This window comes from Nomascus leucogenys, chromosome 2 (assembly GCF_006542625.1).
Source record: "Nomascus leucogenys isolate Asia chromosome 2, Asia_NLE_v1, whole genome shotgun sequence".
NCBI lineage: Eukaryota > Metazoa > Chordata > Mammalia > Primates > Hylobatidae > Nomascus > Nomascus leucogenys.
The window spans coordinates 21,221,405-21,241,193 of NC_044382.1; the positions used below are offsets into that span (position 1 = coordinate 21,221,405).

General features: G+C 46.8%; 1 protein-coding gene and 1 non-coding gene across 2 annotated transcripts in view; one reads left to right on the forward strand and one right to left on the reverse strand.

Annotated features, from left to right (window-relative positions):
• Positions 1-804: 804 nt before the first annotated feature.
• On the reverse strand, positions 805-908 carry LOC115831845. The gene has a single exon (XR_004027337.1). It is a non-coding gene; the product is annotated as a U6 spliceosomal RNA (small nuclear RNA).
• A 3,644-nt stretch (positions 909-4,552) lies between these two features.
• ADAM19 (ADAM metallopeptidase domain 19) overlaps positions 4,553-19,789 on the forward strand; it is a 98,335-nt gene continuing 83,098 nt past the window's right edge. Inside the window, exons 1-3 of the mRNA XM_030825914.1 lie at positions 4,553-4,767; positions 9,707-9,792; positions 16,208-16,278. Of these exons, the coding sequence (XP_030681774.1) occupies positions 4,674-4,767; positions 9,707-9,792; positions 16,208-16,278 (251 nt within the window). The 5' untranslated portion in view covers positions 4,553-4,673. The remainder of the gene's footprint in view (positions 4,768-9,706; positions 9,793-16,207; positions 16,279-19,789) is intronic.

The window sequence follows — 19,789 nt, forward strand, 5'->3', positions numbered from 1 at the left end:
AGACAATGCATACAAATTTATTACCATGCATGGAAGAGAATCACAGAGTGATTGTCCAATATCCCATTGGGGTACGGAGGTTTATATACCCTACTTCTTAGGGGAAAGGGAGATAGGGGAGTGCGGATGATTTTAGGGGGATAGTACATGATTTTTAGGGGAATTCAGTGGGCTTGAAGAACATACAATGGCCTAGGACAGAGTCTTTTGGCCCACAGACCTGACAATAGTTTGTGACAAAAGTCTGTTCAGGTGTGTTGACAGACTTCAGTCTTCCTGCGATATGAATGCAGTTAATGAAAACACAGGGAAGGCACCCGAGACTGTTGTCTTCTTTGGCAGGTCCAGACTTTAGGCAGATAAGGGAACTTCAGAGAACAACTTCATGCTGTGCTTTGGGAGAGACAAAGGATTGAGAGACAGGAGAGTGTGGGGAAAGGTCAAAGAGACCTTAAGACTTCTTTAGTTTAATGTGTCAAAGTGCCATATCTTGGGCTATTGGTTTCTGAACCCCAATACTACTTACAACGTGGCAAAGGGTTCAGGTGAATTGCTGTGATATTATGATATATATGTATATTGGTTTTCATCCATGGTTCCTGGCTCATATCTCCCATAGCCCTTGTTATAGTCTTTTGTTATGACGTTGGGGCACTTTAGGCCTCAGAAACAGGTGTCGGGAAACAGAATCTGACCTTCTTCTGCCCTTCTTTCACCTGCCTACAGCAGGACTATAATCTAATTGTGGGTCATAGACCCTCATTGCAGAGATGATCCCGCCCTATACTCTTTATTTTTTATTTTTCAAGTACAGAATGCGTCATGAATTTTCATGTCATCCTTCCACAGGAGCCAGGGTAATCTCTGTATCTTTCCAATTTAATAGATGTAGTGCTGAAGCGAGCTGCCCTATACTCTTGAGGAAGGAATATTGCACAGAGAGGTCAAGAAGAATCTAAAGACACAGGCCTTGCTGGGTTTACGTAAACAAGCGCTTCCCTGAGTTCTGTGAGCTGCTCTGGTAAACTAATTGAACCCAAAGAGGTGTCCTGGGAACCCCAACTGGAAGCCAGTCGGTCAGAAGTTCTGGAAGAACACAAGTCTGGTGTCTGAAGGGGGCCCAGTCTTGGAAACTGAGCCCTCAACCTGTGGGATCTGATGCTGTCTATAGTGTCCAAATTGATTGCTGCTTGGTGTGTGGGGAAAGCCCCCACATCTTTGATTACAGAGGTCTTCTCTGTTTATGATTGTCGTGTTGAGTGAGAGAAGAGGAAAAAGCACTTTGAGTTTGTGTTTTCTCCACCACCAATTGTGTTCTAGTGTTTTGTGGAAAGTAGAAATTGCAAGTGATGAACTTAAATATTTAGCTGCAGAGATTTCCAGAGTGTTGAAGATGAGGCCTGGCTTCTCCTCGGTACTTATGTAAAATGTGAGTGGACGGAGATAAATGGAAGGAATTGCTGAGCAAAAAGGAAACAGAACTTGAAGATTTGGAAAATTATCGGCCTATTCATATTGCAAAAAATGAAAAAGGATTTTCTGGAGAGGACACGAAGGGTGTGGCTGGACAATAACCCATGGAGCTAGTCAGCCATCTCTTTAGAAGCCAGAAATAGAGATGGGTTTTACCAGCAAAGACATTGCCAGTTTAGACCAAAAGGAATAAAGACAGGATGAAACAAAGGAAGGCTTTTAGAATTTTGTTCTACCGGACAGGACAATACAGCTCGCTTCATTCTTTAAGAAAAATGATTCACAGATCAGGGTTGCCACTCCCACCACAGCGGGCTGTTGGGGAGGCAGGGAGTGAAAGGGTGGAGTCTCCTTCTCTTAAACAGGCCAGGCTGCTCCTGCCCAGTGCCTTGGGGTGGGGGACTGTGACAAAGAGCTATGGTGCTGGCCACTGCCTGGTGCTGTGGGGGTGACACTGCTGACCCAGTGGGCCTACAGGGCAGAACATCCAGCCAAAGAAGATTGTTGTAAAGCATTAAGATCTGATGGAATTTGCCTTGCTAGGTTTTGCAATTTTGGGGACCTGTCACCTTGTTCTTTTCAGTATCTCTCTTTTGGAATCAGCACGTCTATCCTATGCCTGTCCCACCACATTGTATTTGGAAGCTGAGAGGAATTTTGCCTCAGGATGAATCAAACTTCAAGTCTCACCCATATCTAATACAGATGAAATTTAGATGACACTTCAGACTTGGAATTAATGCTGGAATGAGTGAAGACGTTTGGGCTGCTGGGATGGGGTGGATATATTCTGCATGTGAGAAGTGTGAAAGGAAAATAAATCTTAGGACCCCCAAATCACTAAGCCAAGGGAAAAGTCAAGCTGGGAACAATGTCAGGCAAACCTGTCTCCCATTTTATTCTTTTCTTTTTTTTTGAAATGGAGTCTCACTCTGTCGCCCAGGCTGGAGTGCAGTGGCGTGATCTTGGCTCACTGCAACCTCCACTTCCGAGGTTTAAGCGATCTCCTGCCTCAGCTTCCTGAGTAGCTGGGATTACAGGTGTGCCACTACGCCTGGCTAATTTTTTTGTATTTTTAGTAGAGACAGGGTTTCGCCACATTGGTCAGACTGGTCTCGAATTCCTGACCTCAGGTGATCTGCCCGCCTTGGCCTCCCAAAGTGCTGGGATTACAGGCATAAGCCACAGTGCCAGGCCACCATCTTATTCTTAAATAAGATAGCTACAAAGGTAAACAGCTACATACCTTCCTCACAATTTTCACACAAGGAAATTCCTTGTGGACAAAGGACGGACAGAATTTAAAGTCATCCCTCTGAGGCTCACCGGAAACAAATGCATATCTGATTGCTTCTTCTGCCCTATTGTTTATGTAAAAATGCAGATTCACTGAGCTAGACTAAATTGTGTATTCGGTGGAAGGTCAAGGACTCAAAAGAATGTAACCTCTTCTGTTTCTTATTTTACTTATAACCTGGAAGCACCACCCCTTCTGCAGCTTGGAGTTGTCTTGCCTTACCGGACTGGAAGCAATGTACATTGTACACATATTGATTGATGTCTCATGTCTCCCCAAAATATATAAAAGGAGACTGTATCCCGACCACCCTGGACACATGTTGGGACCTCCTGAGGCTGTGTCATGAGCACGTTCTTAACCTTGGCAAAATTAACCTTCTAAATTGACTGAGACCTATCCCAGATATTTTGGGTTCACAGAAAGATACGAATTTTACGGCAGCTGGAGGAGACTAATGGAGTCCCAAACGACATTAATGGCCAGAACCACTTATTTGATTTCCCTCATGGGTGCCCATGAGTAGGGTTTGATAGACCTACCTACCCATCATCTTCAGGAGTGCCTTGCCCTCTCCAACACATAGCACTTCTCTAGTCAACCTGGGTTTGACTAAACAGGCTCAGAAAAAGGAACAGATGGACGAGGTTTGAGGCTGGGTTTCTACAACGAGGCTTTGCTAAAACTTGCTGAGGGATCTTAGGCAAGTCATTTCTCTCTCATTATCAGTTTCTCCACCTGGAAAATAAGGTGTGTTGCATCAGGCTCTGGAGTTACACGGATGTGGGTTTGAATCTCAGCACTGACATCAGCTGTGTAATCTTGGGCAAGTGGTTTAGCCTCTCAGGTTTGATTTCCTCATTTCTAAAACAGGGATAGTACTAGTACCTACCCCATGGGATTATTGGGCTAATGAAAAGGGATAATGTATGCAGAGTCCCTGGCTAATAAAAGTTATTTTCTTCGATTAATTAAATAAGTGAATATGTGTAAAGTGCTGAAGACAGCGTTTGACACTTAGCGTTTTATCAGTCTTAGCTATCACGATTTTCTTATTCTAGTACATAGAAAGTCCTCAATAAGTAACAGTAGTTATTATTATTTTTGGTCACATCTCCCTGTGTTTCCCTCCAAAACCCTAACCATCCCCAATTCTAGTTTTCTCCCCCCATGCAGCCCAAGGGTTTTCAGGTCCCAGCGCGATTGTCTGGGCTGTTTCCTCCGCCTGATGTTCCATTTCTCCTTCTCCCGATCTCAGATGTCTTCTCCTCTGGGATTCCTCTGGTCTTCACCACTCCCTCCTCCCAGGCAGAAGGAATGTCTTCTGGATTTGTGTCCTGCTTAAAAAAAAAAAAAAAAGAAGTCCATATAGCACTTAGTTGTTTGTGCCTGGCTGTTGGGTTAACTCTTTCTGAGCCTGTCTCCGAGAGTGGAGGCCCCTGGGGGGACGGCGCTGGGTGAGTCACCTCTGAGTGTCACCCAAGGCGTCTGGCACAGTGCGGGACAGTAAACCGGCCGCTGTGCGGAGAGGGGTCCAGTTTAACTCCTGGAAGCCCGAGTCCCCGACCCTCTACAGGCCGCGTCCACCACGAATCCCTCCTCCTTGGGGGCTCGGATTCTCCCTTCCCCGCGGTCTCCCTCACCTGAGCCAGCCCCGCTCCCCCGAGTCTCGCCAGCTCCTCCCCGGCCCCTCCCTCCAGCCCCCTCCGGGCTGGAGCCTCCCCTCCTCCATCCCCTGGCGGAGCCCCGCGGGGCTGGGGGCGGAGCGTATCGGCCGAGGGCTGGGAGCCGGGTGGGGAGGCGCGGGGCGAGCCGGGGGGTTCCAGACGCGCCTCCACCGCCGGGCAGGGGGCAGGCATGGCTGAGGGCGTGTGAGCGCCGAGCGCTAAGGGCCGCTGCCACCATGCCAGGGGGCGCAGGCGCCGCCCGGCTCTGCTTGCTGGCGCTTGCCCTGCAGCTCCTCCGGCCGCGGGCGGCGCGGGAGCCTGGATGGACAAGTAAGTGGCCAGGAGCGGGGGGATGGAGACTGGGTGGCCCGGAGACCTGGGAGTAGCCCTGCGGGTCCGGAGCGCTGGGACCGCGACCCCTGCGCCTCCTGCAACTCCGCGGGGCCTGCGCCCCCGCCGCCCCCAGCCTGGGAGCCCGGGCTTTGTTCCCACGTTGTGCGCCCTGGGAGGTGGCGGAGGTCGGGAAACCCGGCGCAGCCAGAAAACAGCCGGCCGGCTCACTGGCTTGCCTTCCCCTCTCGCCTTCTCCTTCCTCTGTTTTTCTGCTTTTGGCTTCTCTTTCCGCCGTTCTCGGGGCTTATCCTCCTCCGTTTTCTCACGGTCCCTCGTGTCCGCTCCGCCTCTCTGTCTTTCTCTCTACCGCCCGCTGCACTCGCCAACGCCGAGCATCCCGAGCGCCCTGCCCGTGTGGCCTGGGAGCGGCTTCCTGGGACCAGGCTCGGTGCCTGCCACACTGGTGGGGTAGGACATAAAATGCCCGCGGGAGACTGTGGTAGCCTTGCTGGGGGATGGCTCGCTGGGTATCTCCAGCCGTACACTTCGGATCCCCGAGCTGGCAGGAGCCCTACCGAAGGCCAAGTCAAACGCACCCATTTCACAGATGGGGAAACCGAGGCCCACAAAAGGGAAAGGACTTGCCCATGGCCACCCCACGGGTTGAGGTCCGCGGTGGCACTGGAAACCAGGGCTCTCTTTCCACGCCAACCCGACGGCCGCCTTCTTTGGTCCTCAGTTTCCCCTTCTGTGAAGCGAAGGGGTCTGACTCGATGTTTCCAGCTAAAATGCCGGGTGATGTCCGTGTTTCTCACGATTAGTTTCCCAGACACCAACCCCCTCCCCGGCTCCATCCCTCGGGGGCTCTACGCAGATTTCGCGGAAGGAATGGTCCCGGGGGGCGGTGCCCGGGTTCTGTCATTACAACCGGAGAAGGCTTAGCCCTGGCTCCACCGCTGGAGACGGGCTGGGCTGACTCCAGACTGCTGCCTGGGGGACCAACAGTCAGCGTTTTCAAATAAAGCGAGCACCGGCGGAGCGAGGGTGGGCTGGCTGGACCCCCGGGCCGCCTCAAACCCAGAGGCTGAGAGCTCTTCCGACAGTTCGGAACTTCCAGGGGCCGAGGTCGGGCGGTCCTCCCAAAGGGCTCAAAGGAACTGCCCTTTAAGCTATTGTACCGAAGGGGAAACTGAGGCACAGGAGGTTCTAGGGTAGCACCAGGCCTGTGTCAGTGCTTAGTGCAGGAGAAAAGCATGAAGAAAGGCAAGGAAAGCAAGTTACTGCTCCTAGCACAGGCGCCTTCTCTGAGTTTTGAGTCCTTGGAGACCACTTGCTGTAGAATATCTGGGAAATAACGAAAAGTGAAAAAGAAAATGATCTGCAACCCCCAAATCCACAGTTGCTATTGATATTTTGTTTTTTTTTCCCTCCCCATTCTTTGTGTGTTCCTATGGATATATATTGATAAAATTGGAACCATACCCATAAGTACAGTTTTGTGTCTTGCATTTTTCACTTCACACCATGAGCATTTTCCACATCATTAAATTCTCTGTAAAACATGATTTTAATGACTCTATACAAAGTTTTCAAAAGTTAAAAGCACGACTCATACAAATGTGGCCAAGATTTATTCAACTCATTAATGAGGTAGCAAACAGGAGAGTAAAGCTGATTCAGGGAGCATTAGAAAGGGGTGATACAAGCATCGGAGAAAGAATGTTGAAATCATGTGGCCCAGGACAGAGACAGAAATGGTGGATGCCCCATGAAGCAAAACCATAATTCTTGGTTATCTTTCTTTTTTAATTTCCTTCCTTCCTTCTTTTCTTTCTTTTTTTTTTTTTCAGAGTCTCTATCTGTTGCCCAGGCTGGCATGCAGTGGCACGATCTGGGCTCACTGCAATCTTTGCCTCCTGGGTTCAAGTGATTCTCCTGCCTCAGCCTCCTGAGTAGCTGGGCTTATTGGCATGTGCCACCACACCCGGCTAGTTTTTGTATTTTTAGTAGAGACGGGGTTTCACCATGTTGGCCAGGCTAGTCTCAAATTCCTGACCTCAGGTGATCCGCCCGCCTCGGCCTCCTAAAATGCTAGGATTACAGGCGTGAGCCATTGTGCCTGGCCAGGTTATCTTTCTACTATGCTGAAATCACTTACATCTCTGTCAGACAGAAATCTGTAGATATATCTATCTATCTATATATAGATTATATAACTTATATAACTTCACAGAGTATAGCCTTTAATCAATGGTAAATAAAAAGTCAATGGTACATTCCCCTAGATAATGCAATAATCCATGGGTGGTCTGTTAAACAGTGCTCTGATATGACATTGAGAAGACATCTTGCTTGCTCTTTGCCTTATTTCTAAGTTTTGGAGACCTTTTCTTAACATGTACTGTGTTCCTCTTCTGGTGAGACTTTAGATTGCTTTCACTATTTTTTTTACAATCATAGATATCATTTAATTTCATTAAATGTTCCATTAAATATTATAGAATTCCTTTTTGTTTAAAATTATCTAGACTTATCAGAGCCACCAGGGCAAGAGCGATGCTTGTCTTTTTTTTTTTTTTCTGAGATGGAGTCTTGCCCTGTCACTCAGGCTGGAGTGCAATGGCGCAATCTTGGCCTCCCAGATTCAAGGGATTCTCGTGCCTCAGCCTCCTGAGTAGCTGGGATTACAGGCATGCGCCACCACACCCAGCTAATTTTCATATTTTTAATAGAGACAGGTTTCACCTTGTTGGCCAGGCTAGTCTCGGACTCCTGACTTCAGGTGATCCCCCCACCTCGGACCTCCAAAGTGCTGAGATTACAGGTTGTGAGCCACCGTTCCTGTCCTGCTGTATGCTTGTCTTGTTCCTCCATGAATATTAAGCACCTATTCACAGCATAGCACTTGGCACATAGTTAAGTACTCAGAAAATATTTGATAAATATATGAATGCATTGTTTCTAATATTTGCCTGTCTGATGAATTGGTGTTGGTCCAATAAGATTATTTTTAAAATCTATGTTGACTGCAAGTGCATTATATCGGTATTCTGAAGGGAATGTTAATAATTACTCATAGTCACCACTCTAACAGAACAACTATGGCCATCTTTTTTTTTTTTTTTTTTTTTTTTTTTTGAGACGGGGTCTCGCTCTTTCGCCCAGCCTGGAGTGCAGTGGCGCAATCTCGGCTCACTGCAAGCTCCGCCTTCTGGGTTCACGTCATTCTCCTGCCTCAGCCCCCCGAGTAGCTGGGACTACAGGCGCCTGCCACTGCGCCCGGCTAATTTTTTGTATTTTTAGTAGAGACGGGGTTTCACCGTGTTAACCAGGATGGTCTCGATCTCCTGACCTCGTGATCCGCCCGCCTCGGCCTCCCAAAGTGCTGGGATTACAGGCGTGAGCCACCGCGCCCGACCGGCCATCTTTTTATCACTCATATTCTGTATGATTGATGTAGTTAGTTTAGACAGAATAGATTTTGGGGTCCTTGGCCCCATTCCCAGGAGCACTACGGAGACCAGTCCGTTTAGGTGTCGGGAAATTACCATTTTGTTAAGATGGTCTACAGCCAGTATTTGAGTTCTCCAGCACCCTGAACAAATCTCTCCTATAGTTTAAATTCTCTTTCTTGCAAAACAGGACTCCTCCCCGTCTCTACTAAAAATACAAAAAAATTAGCCGGGTGTGGTGGCGGGTGCCTGTAGTCCCAGCTACTCGGGAGGCTGAGGCAGGAGAATGGCGTGAACCTGGGAGGCGGAGCTTGCAGTGAGCTGAGATTGCGCCACTGCACTCCAGCCTGGGCGACAAAGCGAGACGGAGTCTCGAAAGAAAACAGGACTCCTACTTCCTACTTCCCAGGGTTGCCCTGAGCCTGAAGGAGAACTGGTTTGGGTGAGTGATTTGGGAAGTAGAAAGTGGAATACAAATGCAAACTTGCCATTAGGAAGCTCCAATTAATGTAACTTGATGCTCTGCGAAATAGGAGGCAATTTCATATTGACTCTTCACAATAAAGCTGTGAGATGGGCAGGTGGCATCACTGTCTTCATTTTACAGGCAAGAAAACTAAAGCTCCATGGGAGCAATATTCATGGGCTTGACCTCCAGAATATGCCCAGAATCCCACCGCTTCATTCCTCTCCACTGATGTCATTCTAATCTGAGCCACCATCATCTCTCACCAGGGCTCCGACATATCTCTAGCCTGGCCTTCCTGCTTCTGCTCTCACTCTCGCCCGCTCTGCCTCACCCCACCCCCATTCTCCACCACGCAGGCAGAGTGATCTTTTTTAAACTTAACACAGATCATATTGCTCTGTATTTAAAACACCCAGTGCCTTCCAAGTCTATTTATAAGAAAATCCAGACACTCTCCATGGTCTCTGCATTATCAGACCCATGGCTGTCTTGCTGACCACATCTCATACCAACTTCCTCTTTCATTTACTAGCTACCCCTACCTTATGCTTGTTCCTTCAACAGGCCAAGTTCACTTCTGCTCAGGCAGGGCCATTGCACTTGCTGTTTCCTCTACCTGGGGCACTCTTCCCCCAAGTTTTTGCATGGCTGCCTTCTGGCTTCTCAGGACTCAAATGCCATCTATGCTGATCATCCTGTTTCAAATGGGCACCTCCTGCTAGATGTCTCTTTATTCCATGACCCCAACTTATTTTCTTCAGGGTACTTAGTAGCATGTGAGAACATTTGTTCATCGTCTGTCTCCCACCTTTACAAGTACAGAGACCTTATATGTCCTATTTACCACAATATCATCGACACCTAGAGTGCCTAGTTCCTAGGAAGTGCCAAGAGCCTGAAATCCAGCAAGTCTTCTAATGACCCAGTGCAGGGGCAGCTCACAGAAAGTGCAAGTGTGGCTTAGCTGGGGTATAGAGGTCTGGGATTCCAATGGTTTTGCATCTTGTATTGGCAGGAGGAAGTGGGGAAGGCAGCCCCAAGCTGCAGCATGAACTAATCATACCTCAGTGGAAGACTTCAGAAAGCCCCGTGAGAGAAAAGGTAAGACTCAAAAGACCTCATTTACATTGGCAGGAGTTGACAACTGAGGTTTGGGCTACCTACTCAACTTTCTTAGAATCCCAGTCGTCACCATTAGTTCTGTTTCCAGCCTACTCTATCCTCTGGGTGCCCATTTTGGATTTCACAGACGGGACTTTCCTTCCTTGTATGGCAAACTTCTAGAACACTTCCAAATGCTATTAGTTGAGGAAATGAAAATTCATATTAATGCTGACACAAGCTAAGTGCAAATGTGTTGGTGTCACAGAAATCACTTAGTCTTGATTGGAATTCATTAAATATTGTCATTGTTATTTTTGCTCTGCATAATACATACTTCATTTTCTTGAAGGAATAATGTACTTGGAGAGAAAAAGGATAATAATGTAAACTATTTTAATAAGAGGCAGCGTAGAGACCTAGTACTGGGGAATGTATCTTAAAATCTAGTAGGCTCCCCTGGCCAGAACACCAGGAAAATGCATAGGCTTTATCAAAGAGATTGGGGAGAAAACAAGAAACACTGTCCTGTTCCTGCAGAGAGGACCTGAGCATTTAGGATATTCTTTGTGGTTCTGGTTTTTGTTTTTTATTTTGTTTGTTTGTTTGTTTGTTTGTTTGTTTTAACAGAGTCTCACTGTCGCACAGGCTGGAGTGCAGTGGCATGATCTTGGCTCACTGTAAGCTCCGCCTTGCAGTTTCAAGCGATTCTCATGCCTCAGCCTCTGGAGTAGCTGAGATTACATGTGTGCGCTGCGAAGCCAGGCTAATTTTGTATTTTTAGTAGAGACGGGGTTTCACCATGTTGTCCAGGGTGGTCTCGAACTCCTGACCTCAAGTGATCCACCCACTTCGGCCTCCCCAAGTGTTGGGATTCCAGGCGTCAGCCACTGTGCCCCACTGTGATTTGCTTTTTCCAGCCCAAGTGAGACGTGAAAGAGCAAGTTGTGTGCCAGTAACCAGCTATGTGACCTGCCACTTGCTGAAGTGGTAGATTTTCCTCATTTATAAAAAAGTGCTTAGAGAGAATAAGGAGAAAAGAAAGCTGGGGGCGGGGGGGAGTTGTTTTCTAAGATCTCTTTGGGTTAAAACGATTTGTGATTTATTGGGCAAAATATAGGAGAAAGATTATAGCAGGAAAGAGATGTGTCAGGAAGGACTTCAGACATTGTGGCTGTTGAATCTGGAAAGATAAATGGAAAGGAGTAATGTCCAGGATCCTTGAAACTCTGGCCAGGATAATACAGACATGTCCAAAAAGGCTCCAACTTGGATTTACCAAGGGAACCTAACAGTGTAAATTTTAGGACAGACCAAGTGCGATGGCTCAAGCCTGTAATCCCAGCACTTTGGGAGGCTGAGGCATGAGGATCATTTGAGGCCAGGAATTTAAGACCAGCCTGGGGCAACATACTGAGATCCTACCTCTACAAAAAAAAAAAAAAGAAAGAAAATTAGCTAGGCCTAGGGGTGTGTGTCTGTAGTCGCAGCTACTCTGGAGGCTGAGGTGGGACGATCGTCTGAGCCCAGGAGTTTGAGGTTATAGTAAGATATGGTCGCATCACTGTCTTCCAGTCTGAGTGACAATGCAAGACCTTGTCTCAAAAAAAAAAAAAAACAGGACAAATAAAAGCAAGTAACATTTTGTCCTAAAGGCAGTAAACGCATGGAATTCATTTCATCAAAAAGTAGGAGAGGCTGAAAATAGCTTCAGGAAAAGTCTTGACAAATTAATGGATGGTCATTCTAGAGCAGATTACTTTTAACAATTAAGATCTTGGGTATTGCAACCTATTCATACTGCCTGAGGAATGGACCTGCTACTTTTTATAGAGGTTTCTTTGTTCTCTCCAGATGTGGATGCTGGGCATCCTCAGGAAGGGCCTGAGAACAAAGCAGAGGACCAGATCCTGTCTTTGTTCCCAATCATTGTCTGCCCAGCATATGGGTCATTGTATTCTGTAGGAATAGTCAGCATAGTGCCTGGCACCGTAACTATTTGTTGAATGAACAAATGAATGAATGTCGAAGAGAGAGAGACTAGAGGCTGGATTTCACTTAGGCCTCTCATTCTCATTTATATAATTAATTCACTCATTAAACATTTTTTTCTTCTCTTTTTCTCATCACTGACTTAAAGCTCACATTCATTAAACATTAGCTGAACACTTATACTGTATACTAAATATTATACTAGATCTTAAGGGGAATGCAAATATAGGACAGATTTCCAATACCCCCTATGGAGCTAAAGATCTATTTAATCTAGACTGAAGGAGAAAAAATTCTTAACCCATCCCTAGGAGAGGTATAAACAGTGGGTCAGTTTACTGTACTTCCTAGGAGAGGAGAGCTGATGGTGCCTCTTCTTAATACAGAGTGGAGTTTCATCAGAAAAGCTCATTAGTAGAGCTGGACAGAAAAGCTTCATAGATCCTTAAAATGCAGTTTCATTGTTTTGCTTGAAATGCCCCATAGAAAAAGGGAACATCCTTTTTTAAATATCAGTGCCTGAGCACCTTCCAGAATAGAGAGAATTATTTTTGGATCACCCACATAAAAATAAAGATTACTACTCCTGGCGGGGCATGGTGGCTCACGCTCTGTAATCCCAGCACTTTGAGAGGCCGAGATGGGTGGATCACCTGAGGTCAGGAGTTCGAGACCAGCCTGGCCAGCATGGAGAAACCCCATCTACTAAAATTACAAAGATTAGCCAGGCGTGGTGGTGTACACCTGTAATCCCAGCTACTTGGGAGGCTGAGCATGAGAATGGCTTGAACCCGGGAGGCGGAGTTTGCAGTGAGCCAAGATTGGGCCACTGCACTCCAGCCTGGGTAACAGAGCAAGACTCTGTCAAAAAAAAAAAAAAAAGATTACTATTCTTGCTGCAGCTTGTGTCTCTTTTGGGGAGGGGAAGATAGTGCTTTGATCTGGGGCAGTATTCATTCTCTGTGGGGACAGTCACATGGTTACCTACCTCTTGGATGAGGGAATTGCTGTAGCTCTGTTGCTGTGTCGTCTTTCTTTCTTTCCTTCTTATTTTTTTTTTTTTTGTTTAGACGGAGTTTCGCTCTTGTTACCTAGGCTGGAGTGCAATGGCATGATCTGGGCTTAGCTCATCCTCTGCCTCCTGGGTTCAAGCGATTCTTCTGCCTCAGCCTGCCAAGTAGCTGGGATTACAGGCATGCGCCACCATGCCTGGCTAATTTTGTATTTTTAGTAGAGATGGGGTTTCTCCATGTTGGTCAGGCTGGTCTTGAACTCCCGATCTCCAGTGATCCGCCCACCTCGGCCTCCCAAAGTGTTGAGATTACAGGCGTGAGCCACCGTGCCCGGTCTGTATGGTCTTTCTTAAATGCCCACTTGGGGCTGGGGTCCCTGATGCTCAGTGTGATTGGGCAGGGCACTGCCTCAAAAACTCCATAAAGTGGCAAAGGATCTGCAACCAGAATAGCTGTTGGCAGAGCTGAATCAGGGCATGACAAACAGAGAAGTGAATCTCTTAGTGAAAGTTATTGGTCAATCATCTCCCCAGCTTCCTACTCCGGTGGGTTTGAAATGTTCCTTCTTGAGATGAAGTAATATGATTAATTAGGCAATGGCCAGGGTTGCCCAAGAGCCCTTGATCGGAATGTTGAGATCTCATCAGAGCCCTTGGTGACCTCAAAGTCTCAGAAATGCCCAAATCCTAATGCAGAGTGGGGTTTGCAGCGAGGAAGGGGAATGTGCTTAGACGAGGTAGGCTTCTAACCAGAGGCGGCAGAACAGGTGACCTACTTTCTCAGACATGCAAGAACTAAGCTTTGAGGTCAACCTTAGAAGGGCTAGGAGCTCTACTCTAGCAATGATTTTGTGGATTGAAAGGGACTTCAAGAATTTATCTGCTGGATGAGGTGGCTCACACTTGTAATACCAATACTTTGGGAGGCTGAGTTGGGAGGATCACATGAGCCCAGGAGTTCAAGATCAGCCTTGGAAACATGGTAATACCCCAGTATCTACAAAAAAATTAAAAATATTAGCCCAGTGTGGTGGCACGCACCTGTGGTCCCAGCTACTCAGTATGCTTGAGCCTGGGAGGTTGAGGCTGCAGTGAGCCGTGATTGTGCCACTGTGCTCCAGCCTGCACAACAAAGCAAGACCCTGTCTCAAAAAAAGTTGTCAGTTCCTTAGTCCCAAAATAGAGAGCTTATTTTTAAAACATTCCAAAGAATCTGTTCTGTTTTAAATATGTAAATATCCTTTTTTAAATAAATAATTTATTTCTTCGAAAAAAGTTCAGTAGCCTTAAGTTGAATTGTTGAAGCATGGAGATTTTTTATGACTTGGTTTTTAAATTTCTTAGAAATTCTCCACAATAATAAAGTAAAAAGAGATTAATAAAAAGTTCCTTTCTTAAACTATGAAAGCAATTATAAACATGTGGAAAGATGTGCAAAAGAAAACAGAATTAACTCATGATCCCATTAGCTATGGTAACCTTTAGGCTTATTTCTCTCTACATTTTTCCCTTTGCAAAGTGTATTTAAATAAAATATTCAGTGTTGTATTTTGAGCTTTCTGACTAATGATTATTGTGTACATTTTGTCAGTAACTTACCAACTACTTAAAGTTGCTGCTTTTAATGATCATTCAGTGTTCTTTCATATGAATGGATCATCATTTATTTAACCATTCTCTAACAGGTTATATTTAGGACAGTTAAGTTACATTTCATTATTCATTACTTTTTTTTTTTTTTTTTTTGAGACCGAGTGTCACTCTATCGCTCAGGCTGGAGTGCAGTGGCATGATCTCGGCTCACTGCAACCTCCGCCTCCCAGGTTCGAGCGATTCTCCTGCCTCAGCCTCCTGAATAGCTAGAACTATAGGTGTGCACCACCACGCCCAGCTAATTTTTGTATTTTTAGTAGAGACGGGGTTTCACCATGTTGGTCAGGCTGGTTTCGAACTCCTGACCTCAAGTGGTCCACTCGTCTCGTCCTCCCAAAGTGCCGGGATTACAGGTGTGAGCCACTGCGCCTGGCCCATTATTCATTATTATAAGTAATAAATGTCCTTATATACAAACCTTTGCCTGTGCCTCCATTTATTCCTTTCAAACAGCCTCACATTCCTGAGTCTAAACATTTTTTTTTTTCTTTTGAGAAAGTGTCTCGCTCTGTCACCCAGGCTGGAGTGCAGTGGCGTGATCTCAGCTCACTGCAACCTTTGCCTCCCAGGTTCAAGCAATTCTCCTGCCTCAGCCTCCTGAGTAGCTAGGGTCACAGGTACCCATCACAATGCCTGGCTAATTTTTGTATTTTTGGTAGAGAAGGGGTTTCACCATGTTGGCCAGGCTGGTCTTGAACTCCTGATTTGCCTGCCTCGGCCTCCCAAAGTGCTGGGATTACAGGCATGAGCCACTGTGCCCAGCCGAGTCTAAACATTTTTAAACTCTCGGTGCATACTGTCATGTTATCTTTCAGAGAGTTGCCGTCAGTTTAAATTCTCAGTGGTAGGGATTGCGAGTGCCCAGTTTACATTGGGCATTGTGCATTGTGATTTAGAGTTTTAGATAACCTCTGGCACTTTGATTTTTTTCAAGGTAACTTATTATTTTTAATTTTTTTTTCTGGAGGTGGGGAGGTGGTTTATTAGCGATGCTGAACATAGTTTTTGTGCTTATCAACCACTGGTATATGTTAAGTGATCCGTTCTGGATATATAGCACCTGTGGCCACTACCAAACTGCTTATGTGTAAAATGTATCTACTTTTTGGCCTATAAAGCCTTAATTTGAGGATCTCTTAGTTGCTTCCTCTGAGATGATTGGGGTTTTCTAAATGGAGAGCCAAAATGAGATAAGAACCCACTACGAAGAGGATCCCCTAGTATTTTACAAGATAATAGGCAACATGTATCATGGCTTGCCGTGTGCCAGGCACTGTGATACATTATTTATGCTAATTATCTCACTCAATCCTTACAAGATGCCCATCAAATTGACTATTACTATCCCTGTATCATACATGAAGAAACTGAGATGTGGGGAGGCTCAGCAACGTGTCCGACTTCACACAGCTGCAGGTGTCAGAGCCGGTGCTTGAATCCAGATCTGACTCTGCAGGACATTTACTGCTGGAGATCGTGTTTTCCAGTGTTTCCCTTCACCGCACCACATACATACACTTACACCACATTGCAGCCTGGAGTTTCTTCCCTACGCCTTTCAGGAGAAAGCAGATGGGGGAAGGATTTGGATCATTCTGGGATTGAGGTCATTTTACATGTGGGCTGGAAATGCAGTTGACCTTTGCTCATTCACTTCCTGTGGATCAATGTCGGAGCGCTGTGCTAGATCCTGTGCCCGACCCTGGGAGCCAGGGTGCCGGCTTTTAGGAACTGACATTGTTTTGTTGTTGCTTTTAGCATCCACTCAAAGCTGAGCTCAGGGTAATGGCTGAGGGGCGAGAACTGATCCTGGACCTGGAGAAGAATGAGTAAGTGGACTCCTCCTTTGTCTAAAATGAAACAAATAACTTCTGTGTCAACGCCGGACGCAGGTGTCGCTGTTCTGGAAGGAAGCAGTTGATGGAGTGACCCCAAGCTGTCAGTCCTTGGTTCCTTTCAGGCAGCATCTTGCAAAGCCAGAGCCTTTCCACAGCCTCTTGACTTGATGTGAGATTGCTGGACTGCTAAATGTGTTGCTAAAATTTCCTTAGGCAGTATTTCGGGGGCCCCTGGAGTTCACTGCGGGCACACAGAGGTCTGTGTATGTGTGAGATTACGGGAGTGGATGGACCGGAGGTCTTTGGCAGCTGCCTTACTAGCGCCAGCCCAGTGCGTGGCAGGAAATCAAGGAGATTAGAGGAAAACAGCAGAGAGGAGCTAGCAAAGCAGGGTGTGCTGGGGCTTGGAGCCTCAGACTCAGATTGTTCCATGTGTTCTGGTTCAGCTGCATCTGAGATTTTGTCAACAGGGCATCGTCAACAGTCTCCTGGCTTCATCGGGCCCGGCTCTTCCCTCTTCCTAACCTCATTCATCTTGGGTGGTAGCCTGGCTCAGAGGCACTTGCACATTGATTTGCCATCAGACGCAGTCATATCTGGATTCATGTAATGGAGGAGGTGAATGGGCACGATGTATGGCTATGTCTGTGGCTCATTCTTTGGCCATTCCCCATCTACTTAGCCATGAAGAGCTCTCCTTACTTGGCCGAGGGACTCTGAAAACATTTGGTATTTCCCCACCGATGGTCCCACTTTTCGTTCTGCCACACAGACGTCGCAGATAAGGCTGCATGGCTTGGAGAGCTGCCTGTCTCCTCTTGGCAGCCTCCAGAACCCCCTGGAAGCCAATGAGTAATCAAATGCATCACTGCCAAGAAAAGGATGAAGAAGGACCTTCCTGTATACAAAAGGATGGGAATAGCTTTTAGGCTTGGGTGGAAAGGGAGAATATAATTTATTCCAAATTTGGGCTTTTTGGGCACTTGCAAAGGAGGATGAGTGGTGTCCCGAGTGTGGTTAAAATACAACTCACAGCTTATGCAGTGGTGGGGCTTCGTCCACATCCTTCCTCTGCCTCCAGGACATGGTGGCCTCGGGAAGCCAGAAAGATGGGGATCACAGTCATTTTTGTTCCTCTCCTCTTGAGAGTAAAGCCACTTTAGGCTGTGAGTCTTCTCTCCTGTGTCCCTGGAATAGACCTGGCCAGCTGCGTCCCCAGGCAGTGCAGCATCTATTGGCCCTGGATTTTTCCTTGTGTTGTCTTCCTTTGGTCCTACAAGAAAAGGCCCTTAGAGGGTTTGTTCTTGACTGTGTCTCTCGGGGGCCTGCCTTTGTTTCTCATGGCAGCTTTGTTCCCATTAACTCTAGTCTAAGTGTTCCCTGTTGTTGCCTGTGTCTAATCTCTCCTGTTCTGCCCCCAGTAGAGCCTGTGGCCCTTCAGCTTCCTCTGGTCAGCCCAAGTGATAGTGTTGGCGTTGTGGGAAAATCTTTAGGAGTTGGACTGGCCAAGCAGGAGTCCCAGGACTCAAGTCTCTATCCTTCCCTCCTATTTTGAAACATCTGCTACAGACCATAGGAAGTTAAAGCAGGAAGATGCCTTAGAAAACACTGAATGGAATGATCTTAGAAAACTCTGAAATTATGGATGCAGAAGTTTTGATTCAGAGAGGGATAGGCATTTGTCTGAGGCCACCCAGCAAGTAAATGAAAGAGCTGAAACTAGGATCATGTGTATTCTTGGTGTGAGTCTGGAGTTACAGAACGTGACCCAGGGCAAATGGCTGAATCTTTTGGAACTTCAGTGTCCTTGTTTGTAAAATGAGGGTAATAAGGCCAGCCTCCTGGGATGGTTGTGAGGATAAATGAGGTGAAGTGCAGGAAGTGCTTGCAGAGTGCGTGGTGAGTGGCCAGCCACTCTTGAGATTTTTATCGTCCCACACTGAGGCTCCAGAGGAGAGCCCGGGGCTGTGGTTCTAGCATCTGCTTTTCTGAGAGCAGCTCTCGTTTCCCATTGAGCCGCATGGGGCTGGATGTGGTTCCTGGCCTCCTTGAGTTGGCAGAAGGCAGCAGAGTTGGTAAAAATGGAAGCAGCAGAGCCAAGCAATATGACCTCACCAGGTGTCCCTGGGGGACGACTTCCTGCTATTTTCATCCAAATTGGGCTTTTTGTTTTGAACATGTGTTAGTGAGCGGAACTCCAACTGCACACGACTTCCTAGTGTGTTTATTTCCCAAAGCCTTCTCATTCATGGTGCGTGCGAGTCCAGATTCAAAACAGCTTTGGAGCGGGGGAGATGATTTTCTAATTTTTCAAATCACTGTATTGAAGTTTCTATAATCTCATGATATTTGGGGGAAACTAGGCCCTGGGCCAAGCCATTTCTCAGCCTCTCGTTCTTAACCTCCTCGATCAATGTATACTTTTTTTTTTTTTTTAATCTATGTGCCCCTGTGACATTTCAGGCACCAGTGCAGGTACTGGGGATAAAGCTGTGAATAAAACAGTTCAGTCTTTATGGAGCTTCTATTCTAGTGGGAAACGGTAAGCAGACAAGTGAGTGCACTGTCCGTCAGGTGATGGGTGCTTCGCAGGAGACAGAGGAACATAGGGAGTGGGGCCAGGGGAGTGTGGAGGTAGAAAGGAGCTGCTGTTTCTGAATGGCAGTCAGGGAAGGCCTTTCAGGTGAACTGATACTTGAGCCAAGACCTGAAGGAGGTGACGGAGTGAGCCATATGGGCAGCTGAGAGATGACAATTCCAAGGAGAGGGAACAGCCACGTTCAAAGGCCCTAATAGATGATGAAGGTTTCCACTCTCCCTCTGTACATTTCCCCATACACTGGGTTCTCAGGTCTCCCAGGAGCGGTGAGCGAGGGCTTCTGGGACTCTGGGGGGAGGGAGAGGACATTTTAAATTTCTTTTTCATTATCCTGCCATGTCTGGCCTTCTCCCATCAAATCAAAGCCCACGTGTTAATGCATCGCCCAAAATAGCAGTGAGCAAGCCTTTAATGGAATTCACACATGGAGAGATCGCCAAGAATGGTGAGGATGGAAAGGCATGGGGCATGGGCCAGGAGAGGAGGGGGAACACAGCAAAGGGAGCTTCAGCTCAGGCGGCAGACACACTGAGGTGTCCTACAATAGCACGGCAGCCGGCAGCCTGTCCCTGCTTTGAAGCAACTCAGGATAAACAGATGACATCCGTGAGAAGCACACATGCTTTTTTCTATTGAGTGCAGGTGAAAAACAGTGACCCTTTAGGGATGATCTGAGCATTGCTTTTGTGCCGTTATTCCTGTGTTCAGATCCTGGCTCTGTCACTTACTACCTTGTAGCCTCTTTAAGCCTTAGTTTGTGCATCTGGGGTGTAATTATAGTCCCACGTCATAGAGCCACAGGGAGGATGAAATGAGATGGTGCAGGTGAAGGACTTAGCAGAGTGCCTTGTTTGTATTCCAAGCTCACGGTAGCTATGATTATTTCTTGCTCATTGTTTTTAA